This window comes from Squalius cephalus (assembly GCF_949319135.1).
Source record: "Squalius cephalus genome assembly, chromosome: 9".
Classification (NCBI taxonomy): Eukaryota; Metazoa; Chordata; class Actinopteri; order Cypriniformes; family Leuciscidae; genus Squalius; species Squalius cephalus.
Genome location: NC_137130.1, coordinates 5,532,594 through 5,543,146, shown reverse-complemented (window position 1 = coordinate 5,543,146; position 10,553 = coordinate 5,532,594). Strand labels below are relative to the sequence as shown.

Below are 10,553 nucleotides of genomic sequence, written 5' to 3'. Positions count from 1 at the left end.
GTTAAAAATAATATAACTATGTTATTTACTGGAATAAAATGTGTGAAAACTAGCCCCTGGTCTACCCTATTTTAGAAGTCAATATCACTGAAGTAAAATCATGTAGGAGAATGTACTTTTTGGGCTATTTTGCCATTTTGTCTTAACATGTACCAGACCAAGAAGAAAGGCTTCCGAGCGTATCAGTATTACTAAAAGTTCTATGGATTTAAAGTAAATATAATTTCATTTCATTCCATAATGTTAAGAATTTCAAGGCAAATGAACCAAATTGGCTAAATCAGTTTGTTTTGCTGGCTCTTTAAGGATTCGCATGACGTCACCTACTTCACAGGCAGGATTATGGAGTTAATATTGTGCCATAATTAAACAAACAAATCCAGCATTTTGCAAACAAACTCGATCTGCTTTGCAAAGGAAAACTCGACTCGCAAACAAACAGAAAGCAATGTCCAAGAACAAATGTCAATTTGAGCGAAAATGCAGTGAAGTAACACATATGCATTGTGTTTTGCAAATAGAAATAAATGAGCCTAGAACATATTTCACAAATAAATACAAACCATCCAACAAATTGCATGTAACCTTTGAAAAAATACCAAATCTATTAGTTCATACAAATGCATATCTGTCTGTTATGATTGTGAGACACTTGCTTTTTATGAGATCTCTCGGCTCGATTTTCTCACAAATGCAGTTGAGCAACTTCCTCTTCCAAAACAGTAGATGGTGCTAAGATAGTGGATTAATTTAGCGCTAGTCTTCTGGGAGAAGCACTGATTTGATCCCCCCCTCCCCTAAATTAATCCCCTATCTTAGCGCCATCTACTGTTTTAGAAGAGGAAGTTGCTCAACTGCATTTGTGAGAAAATCGAGCCGAGAGATCTCATAAAAAGCCAAGTGTCTCACAATCATAACAGACAGATATGCATTTTTTTTGCACTAGATTTGGTATTTGTTCAAAGGTTACATGCAATTAGTAGGATTGGTTGTATTTATTTGTGAAATATTATCTAGGCTCATTTATTTATATTTGTAAAACACAATACATAGTTGTAACTCCACAGCGTTTTCGCTCAAATTTACCTTTGTACTTGTACATTGCTTTCTGTTTGTTTGCAAGTCGAGTTATCCTTTGCAAAGCAGATCGAGTTTGTTTGCAAAAAGCTGGATTTGTTTAATTATGGCACAACATTAACTCCATACAGGGTTGCTGGGTAACGGTGTAACAAAAGTGGTTGCCAAGCAATACAGTGTAGAGTCCGAGCATGTTACCAACGTTAGCCAAGTTCGTCGACGTGTGAAGGAATAAAAATATAAAAGCATCTAAATATACATCTAGATCAACGAATGTGAGGAGTTAAAATGTCAACAGCCTTAGTAAGAACAGGTGCCGTCCAGTACGGTCGGAGGAAAGGCTCGAGTAAACAAGGTGAGAATTAAAAATACTGCGCAACAAAATATCTGAAAATAATGGCTTTTATAATAACTTGGAAATGTGTTGTCGAATGCATACAGTTGTGAGTTCGGAGATGGGGAAAACCGAAGCAGACCTTCGTCAAGTGGTAGTTTTGTCCAAATCTGAATGGCAGCGCGTGCAGGACAGTGTGAACGGTGTGAATCATCACGACAGAAGTGTCATAGCAGCAGCTGAACAGCGGGAGGCGCTGCACATGCGCTCTAAAGAGCTCGTCAAACACTGGTCCAACACCATAGCTGTGAGCAACGAGTGAATTACTGCATTTGTAGCTCTCTTATTTACGGAGCCCCGCACATGACATGCAGGAAAAAATATTAGGCTAAATCGAGGGAACGAATTAGTAAACCGTGCACACAATTTTTTTTTCTTGCATTAGACTCACTGAGCAATAATACTTGCTTGAAAGACCCAAATTTACCCTAAAACTTAATATGCGTAAACATCATGCTTTTTATTGACCTAAACACTTTTAAGGAGGAAAATAGACCTTTTTTCAATATTAAGTCTTATTTTACTTTATTAAATCTCCTACTTTTATTTATATAAGTCTTTATTAAGAAATAAGTATAAGTATTTTTAGCTTGTATGTATAATGTATTATAATATTTTGTCAATACCCCTGTTTATTTTGGATTCCGTTTGTGTTTAGAATGTTTTCAGGTTACGCTTTACAATATTAGTTAATGCATTAAGTAAAACTTGAAATTCATTTGTTACAGTATATCTTAAATGCTTGTTAATGTTAATTATTAAAATACAGCTGTTTATTGTTAGTTCATGTTAGCTCAGGTCTATTAAATATTAACAGACTGACAAATTTTGATTTAAAAAATAAATAAATAAATAAAAGATCAATAAATGTTTTAGAATTATTTTTCATTGTTTGTTCCTGTTAACCTTTGAACTTAACTAATGGTGAATTTAATATACAGTGGACACATGTAGTACCACACACACAAGTCAGAGATAAACAAAGAGTACTTTAATCACCAATGGAAACATGCAGGAGAAACAGAATAACCATTACACTTAATACAAACAATTCTGGACAAGGAACTAACTCAAACTGAGGGCTTAAATACACAGAGCAAACAAAAGAGCTAATTGTACAACGGGTGAAAGGAATGATTAATCAAACACACTGGGAAACTAAGTCAAATGACAAGGCTCACAGGAAACCGGGAACAAAACTAAAACACAAACTAAACACAAAAAGAACAAACACAACACACAAAAATGTTACCGTTATGTATTCTTTTGAGCATGTGCTGATTCTTTTATTTTTTATATATAGCCTTATTTATACTTCTCTCTGTCTAATTTTCTTTTTGTGTCTGTGCCCCTATTATAATATTAAGTTTGTTACAATTTGGTATAATGTTAAATTGTAATTTGAATGTCATCTTGATGTGATATTTTAGTTTTTCTTCATTAAAAAAATAAAATTAAACAATACCTGGGTCTCTGAGGGTTAATATGAGACTTGATGTATACAGTAAGTACAACAAACAAATCTGATTTTGTCCTTACAGGGACAACGACAAAAGAAGCTAGAGGCGAAAAAAATTCGAGAGGCGATCGAAGAAGAGGAAAAGAAACTACATGACATAGAAGAAGCGAAATACCAGGCCCAGATGCGAAAGGAGGCCATTGAGAAAGCAAAAACCCAGCAGTACTACCAGAACGACCGAGTGAAAGGCTTCCATGTTTGTGTCTTACGTTATTAAATCACAAATCTTTTTGTGTAGTAAAATGTTGGTAGAAACTATATCCTCTTGTTTTTATAGAGCGCTCTGATGCTGGCGGAGGTTCTGAAGGAAAGGGAGGCTCAGATCGAGCTAAAACGCATGAAGCAGAATGCCAGCAAAGACGGTGACAGAGATATCTTGGCTAAAATGGCTTACAGAGAAGAACAGGCTGTCCAGAAGGAGCAGCAGAAAGCACTGCAGAGGAAACAAGACCAACTGGCCATTTCTGAGAGCTTGAGACTACAGTAAGGAGAAAATAAAGTGCATTCATGCTTCAATGCATTTGGCAAAAACACAGCTAACAAAAATATGCTCTATAAACTAAAAAACGCACTACTTGTATTAAAATAGTAAACTACTAGTATACTTATAAGTTCACTTGTAGTACAGATGCATTACAAATGAGAAACCTAGTTGTGTACTTAAAGTTTACACTTATAGTACACTTAAACGTATACTTACTAAAAGTGGGCCAATTTAGTCCCAAGCAGTATTGAAATAGTACACTTACAAGTTTACTACAAGTACACATTGATATTAGTATACTAACTACATAAAGTATGCTTAAAATATACTTGAAGTATACTACTTAAGTATACTTCATAAAAGTATACTTCTTTTTCGTAAGGGTATTTCAGCAATAAAAAAATGAAACACAAATGTGTTGTTCATCTACAGTCATTTTTGATTATTAGTAATTGGGACATCAAAGGTCAACAGCAAAGGCATTGCTTAATAAAGTGAGATTAAATGCATAAAGTATTTATATTATTTGACATATTACCATATTCTTAGTTTTTACTGTTTTTATTTATTTTGAGGAATGCTGAATATGTTTTTGTGCAAGTGAAATGCAATAACCATCATGTTTACACACAAACGCCTCTGCACTTACTCCCGATTTCTCTCAACATGGGGACAGGAGAGCTATCAGTCCATAAATGGGAAAACGTGTGTTACTTATTTGAAAGATTAACTCGGATATTTTGTTGTAAATTTAAAAGTAATGTATATGTAAAGAAACTCGTTACTTGAAATCTTATTAAGTAATGCAATACCCCGAACACTGCTTTTGAATGTTCTCTGAACGTTCTGAAATAATTGGTAACATTCAAAAAAAGTTAGACGAGTGTCCAACTAAAACAGTATAAAAAATGTTTTTGTGTTAATGTTTTGAGAACATGATTAAAGACCAGATAACTTTGAACGAACGTAACTTTGAGAGAACCTTATCTAAAGTTCTGAGAACATTCCCTGTTAGCTGGGAATTACCTTAAAGGACAAAGTATCTGCTGTTTCCTGCTTTATTAGGTTTAAGGATCATGAAATGAAGAAAGCGCAGGAGAGGCAGGAGATCAAGCGGGAGGCTGAAGAAATTGAGCGACTCAGAGATCTTCATCTGTGGGAACAGTCCATGAAAGAACGCAAGAATCAGGAAAAGAAGAGAAGCACAATGAAAGCTTTTCGTGTAAGGCGGTTGTTGGACAGCATTCACACTGTAAAAGCAGATTGAATCAGATGCTGTTTTGAAATCTCTTCTTCTGTCTTCCATCAGGACCAATTGACCAACAGAGAGCTGATGAAAGCAGCAGAGGCTCGGAGGGAGGAGGAAGAGGAGGAGAAAAGAAAGCAGCTCGCCAGCCATAAAGAAAAAGTGACGAGAATGAGGAAAAAAAAGCAGGAGGAAATATTTAGGTATTGTACATAAGACAATGGAAATGCGTCCTGTGGTGGATATAAATGACAGGATTCTCATTAGTATCAGAAATGAACTTCTTTATTTTGCTCCCTGCAATTGATTTTCAGGAGCATTTTGTTTTTACATTTATGAGGGCTAACACATATAAAACACACAGCATGCTGATTATTTATGTTAAACACCTCCAACCCATACTAAACTTGATATATTAAATGCTAGATAACAGATAAAATAACTTTGGGCGTATTTTAGACATTTTTGTTGCTTTAAAACTGTGAATCTCTAGAGATCATGGGCTTTCAGTATTATTTTAGTATTATTTATAGTATATAGTATTTAGTAATGTTTTGAATTACTTTTTATTTTTTGTGGTATGTGCTTTTGTCATTTTTTTATTCGTTTTTTTTTTTTTTAGCTTTATTTTATATTTATTTCAGTTTTAGTAATTTTAGTACTTCAACTTACAAATTGAAATGTTATTTCAGTTAGTTGCCAAGGCAACATTTCTAAGTTTAAGGTTAAGTTTCTCATCTAATGTCTCATCTAATATTAATTATTATTTTTTATTTTTTTGCTTCACTGTAAACCTTAACGCTCAAAATAATTAATTGTTTTGAGTTGGGCCAACTCAAATTATACAAATTAGTTCCATCAAATAAACATAAGATACTTCAAATTAAACATTTAAAACTAAGTATCACAAAACTGACTCATTTTAAGTAAGTTGAATTGTTTCATTGTTTTGAGTTCTATGAACTTGTTTCTTTTAACTTAGACAAACTTAAATTTAACTGAAACGGGGCTGGGATTTCTATTTCCCAGCAAGCTTTGCCATGACACTCAAAAGGGAGATTAAATGCTAAAATGAAGTGTCATATAATGTTATGACATATAATACCAGATGTTAAGTGGGAGATTTAGTAGTGTTTAATGTTTTGTAATGCTAGTTTAGAAGAGTTTCTGTTGTTGGGTTTTTTAGGGGGTTACCATCATGGCTGGTGACGAGCTGGAGACGAGCTTGGTTTGAGAACAGTGTATGTTAAATGTTTCAAGTTGCTGTACTCATTCAGCAAGTGCTGTGATATGCTGATGCTATCAAAGCATTGTGTCACCAATTAGCTATAGGTAGCACTTGAATTAGCTGGTTAAAGTTAGCCAAGTTTCCACCACTAAAAATATTAAAGTTGAGATTACATGATAATTTTAAGTTGTGTATGAATTAGCTTATACTCAAATATTTCAAGTTAAGAGCAATTAAAATGTATGATTACAAAAAAAAACCAAAAATCTGCTCTTTCTGAGTGTTTGTTTCAAATTCAAACTTGCTTGCAAACCAGATCCAATCTTTAATTTGTCTGTGAAAGGTCTTTTGGGAACATTTCTAGAAATGTAAATAAATGACATCAAATCAAAAGATTAATGTTACCTGACATACCATTTGACATCCACATTCTTACAACTTGTTCATTCATGAATCACATCTAACTGGGAAGGTTATTGAAATCATGGAAATTCAGTGTGTGGGTGAAGTGTGGGAAGCCTGGAGGGAAAGTCTAATTCTTTCCACTGCTTGCTTTGTCTCAGAACTGGGCTTGTATTTGTCTTTCTTTTTGCTTTAGAGAGCTTCAAAGACACAGAGAGACTATTATACAGAAGTTAGCCGTGCAGAAGCAGGAAGAAATCAGCAATGAGGAAGAGATCATCGCAAAAGCGGTCGCTGAACGCGAGGCCAGACAGGCCCGAGTGCAGCGTGAGAAAGAAGAAAAACATGCAGCCGTGTTGAAATCTATCGCTGCACACAGAGAATCCATGGTAAATCACCTATTCCTCATGTTTTTATACATGTAAAACTCCCCATAGCTGTTCTAAATCCACTGTAAAACACGGCTTTGCGGGGCTTATTGCTTAATTTTACCACAGTGATGCTGAGATTATGAGCATCACACTGTTTATATATACTATCATTTGAAATGCATTTACTGAAATAAACATTTTTCTCAACTCTATATCAGAGGCAAGAGCTGGAACGAAAGGCAGAGGAAGAAAAACGGAAAGCTCTGGAGATGCTGATTGCAAAGAAGGAAGCAGATAAAATCTTCATGGAAAAGCAAGAACGTCAAGCTCGAAAAGCTAAAGAAGAAGGAAAAGCACTCCAAGACATCTACATACAAGAAATGGTGGGTATAGCTCTTAATATGTTTTATTTTATGCACTGAACTCATAATTTCTCTCTAATGCAACATTGGTTTTGTAAAGGCTGAAAAACGTGCAAAGCATCACCGTACGAAGAAAGAACAGAAGGACTTTGTGGCGAAGAACACCGCTCTCATTGTTGAGGAGGAAAACCAGTTCCAGAAATACGCCAAACAAGTCGTCGAAACAGCCGAGAAGGCTGGGAGAAACATCTACCCGCTCCTGAAGGCTGGCAGAGAGGGCATCGGAGGGGGCCTGGGGCCCATGTTCGGTGGAATTAGACCAAGCTATCTAGTCCACGATGAGTCGGGTGTTCAGATGCCCACTTATGTGAACGGCACCACTCAAAACATAAAAGAGCTGAATGAGACCGATGACATTCAGAAGTCCAAGAAAAGACTAGGATTTACCTGGTAATCTAGTTGTTATAATGACTATCTCTGGCTATTGCCACAATTTTATGATTTTATGCAAAAGAAATGTTAATTGCTGCAATTTTATTACAATATCAAATTGGATGTTTTATAAGTATGTTTCGAAATATTCTGATGTGTGGATTCCTCAAAGAAAAACCGCTTGTTTATGAACAAGTAAGTAGTAATATTATAAATAAGTCCTGAAAGTAGTATTCAGAGAAACTTGAGGAATATCTTAAAACAAACTAAACTGAAAGCAGTCAAATTATAGTATGACTTTGCCTTACGATGCGAAAAAAATGAATGTATTATAATATATATCTTTTTTTCTTTTTCTTTATTTTTTTTTCTTTCTCATTATACAAGACGAACACATGCAATAACTAAGATAGGTGTTATATCCATACATAGCCTATAATAAACAAGATAACTATAATGTCGATCTGCAAAAAAAAAAACATGGTTTCTGGATAAAATCTGTTATCACAATAAATTTAAGGGATTTTAAGGAATAAACAAACCCCCTTTTAAATCCGATATGGGATTAAATTTTAGTATGATTTTTTGTTTGTCTGCGTTGCAAGGTATCAGGTCTGATGATAAACGGCAACGCATGGGCGACTGGATTTTGCAAGTGTTGTTGTGGAAATGGCAGGTATGGGAAAGTTACAAAGCTGACCAAATGCGGACGTCATCGGAACGTCATAAAGCGGACCAAAATTTGCGGACGTCATCGGAACGTCCGCCCGGGAACGTCACAAAGCGGACCTAATGGGGACCCTATAATGAGCGACCCTATAGGTTAACAATGAGAAAATGTCTCGCAATTATGACTTAACATCTTGTAATAATGCGAAAATGTCTAGTAGCCAATGAGAAACTTTCCCGTAATAATGACTTCCCTACAAACAGGGGATCTCCTGGACGTTTCTAACGTCCCCTGTTTGTAGGGAAGTCATTATTACGAGACAGTTTTTCATTATTACTAGATGTTAAGTCATAATTACGAGAACATTTCTCTTAATTAGCTATGAGAGGAAGTTGGGGTTTTTTCGTAATAACGAGAAACCTTCTCATAATGACTTAGTAACCATAGGCATAGGCTACTAATGTGAAACTTTCTCGTAATTATGACATAACCTCTCGTAATGAGAAACGAAGTTTCTCAGTATTACGAGAAAGTTTCTCATTATTATGACATAATTCATTGTTATGAGAAACTTTCTCATTATTATTACTTACAGAATTATACTTTTTACTCAGCTGTGGCGGAAACGGGCTTCCATACAATGGGGTCCATCAACTTTTTGGTTACCGACATTCTTCAAAATATCTTCCTTTGTGTTCAGTAGAAGAAAGAAATTTATACAGGATTGAAACAACTTGAGGATGAGTAAATGATGACAGAATTTTTATTTTTGAGTGAACTATTCCTTTAAATATCAGGATATTAGGAGAATTTCTTTTTCATGACATTGATTTACTTGTGTAATTATACATTTATCAATTTTTATTTTTTATTCAAAGTTTCATTCATATTTTAATTAATGATCCCACCTCAAAATTCATTATGGTTTCACTCTTGTCCAATAAAGATTTTTCTATCACATGGTGTGACTTTTATTTTGACAGACACCGTGACTTTTAGCTGTGCGCTTCATTAAACAGGAAGCCAGTAGCAGCATTGGCCATGAAACCACCCACAGAAAACAGAAAACCACCCGTTTCTGTTCAGCTGGTTGATAAAACATTGTTCTTACGCGCACGATAAGCATCTGTGTAACAAACACAAGCAGTAGCGCAAATCTGTGGGACTGAAACACCTTATCTTACGTCATCAGTCCTTCAAACACGTGGTCTGCTGTGGCTCAGGACACTCATGTTGTGTGTTACATGATGTGTGTTATTTCTTTACAGTCTATGGTTATGGCATGGCAGCTTGAAGAAGGTACTGTGAATCTCTCTTATTCGGCTTTATTTATATAGCACATGATCCTGTCCAACACATCTGCTGCTGACATTCAGACTATGTAAGAACTAACTCATAAAACATAAGTATATGTTTGTTAGTTGACATTCTAGGAGTCATTAGATAAGTAATAATAATTAATTTTGCTATGGCAAAAAAAAAGAAAGAAAGAATGATATAATGATGATGACATGTTATTTATTTATATATATATATATGTCAAAATATATATTTTATATATATATATATATATATATATATATATATATATATATATATATATATATATATATATTCACACAGTACAGGTCAAAAGTTTGGAATTGGAAACATTACTATTTTTAATGTTTTTGAAATAAGTCTCTTCTGCTCACTAAAGCTACATTTATTTGATAAAAAAAACAGTATTATTGTGAAATATGATTACAATTTAAAATAATGGTTTTCTATTTTTATATACTTTAAAATAAAATATATTTCTGTGATTCAAAGCTGAATTTTCAGCATCATTACTCCAGCGTCACATGATCCTTCAGAAATAATTCTAATATGCTGATTTGATATTCAGTTATTATCAATGTTGGAAACAGTTGTGCTGCTTAATATTTATTTGGAGCCTGTGATACTTTTTTCAGGATTCATTGATGAGTAAGAAGTTTAAAAGAACAGCATTTATTAAAAAAAACGAATCTTTTCTAACAATATAAATCTTTGGATCAATTTAAAACATCCTTGCTGAATAAAAGTATTTTGAATAAATATAATTCTTTCCAAAAACTTTTGAACAGTAGTGTATATTGTTACTAAAGATTTCTGTTTTAAACAAATGCTGTTCTTTTTTTGTTGTTTGTTTTTTACTTTTTATTTATCAATGAATCCTGAAAAAAGTATCACAGATTATATATAAAAAAAAGCATCACACCTGTTTCCAACATTGATAATAAATCATCATATTAGAATGATTTCTAAAGGATCATGTGACGCTGAAGACTGGAGTAATGATGCTGAAAATTCAGCTTTGTGTCACAGAAATAAATTATATTTTAAA

General features: G+C 34.0%; 2 protein-coding genes across 4 annotated transcripts in view; both read left to right on the top strand.

The window, feature by feature from the left end:
* The first annotated feature begins 1,206 nt into the window (after positions 1–1,206).
* On the top strand, positions 1,207–9,263 carry cfap210 (cilia and flagella associated protein 210). The gene is made up of 9 exons (XM_079880478.1): positions 1,207–1,432; positions 1,519–1,718; positions 3,013–3,186; positions 3,268–3,473; positions 4,540–4,696; positions 4,784–4,923; positions 6,547–6,739; positions 6,940–7,104; positions 7,184–9,263. The coding sequence occupies exons 1-9, from the start codon at positions 1,366–1,368 to the stop codon at positions 7,535–7,537; spliced, it is 1,656 nt and encodes a 551-aa protein (XP_079736604.1). The 5' UTR covers positions 1,207–1,365; the 3' UTR covers positions 7,538–9,263.
* fastkd1 (FAST kinase domains 1) overlaps positions 9,189–10,553 on the top strand; it is a 17,231-nt gene continuing 15,866 nt past the window's right edge. The window contains exon 1 of one of the 3 annotated variants that reach the window (XM_079880474.1): positions 9,189–9,484. The gene's annotated coding sequence lies outside the window, so the exon portion shown is untranslated. The remainder of the gene's footprint in view (positions 9,485–10,553) is intronic. The other 2 variants (XM_079880476.1, XM_079880475.1) reach the window with 2 other exon arrangements.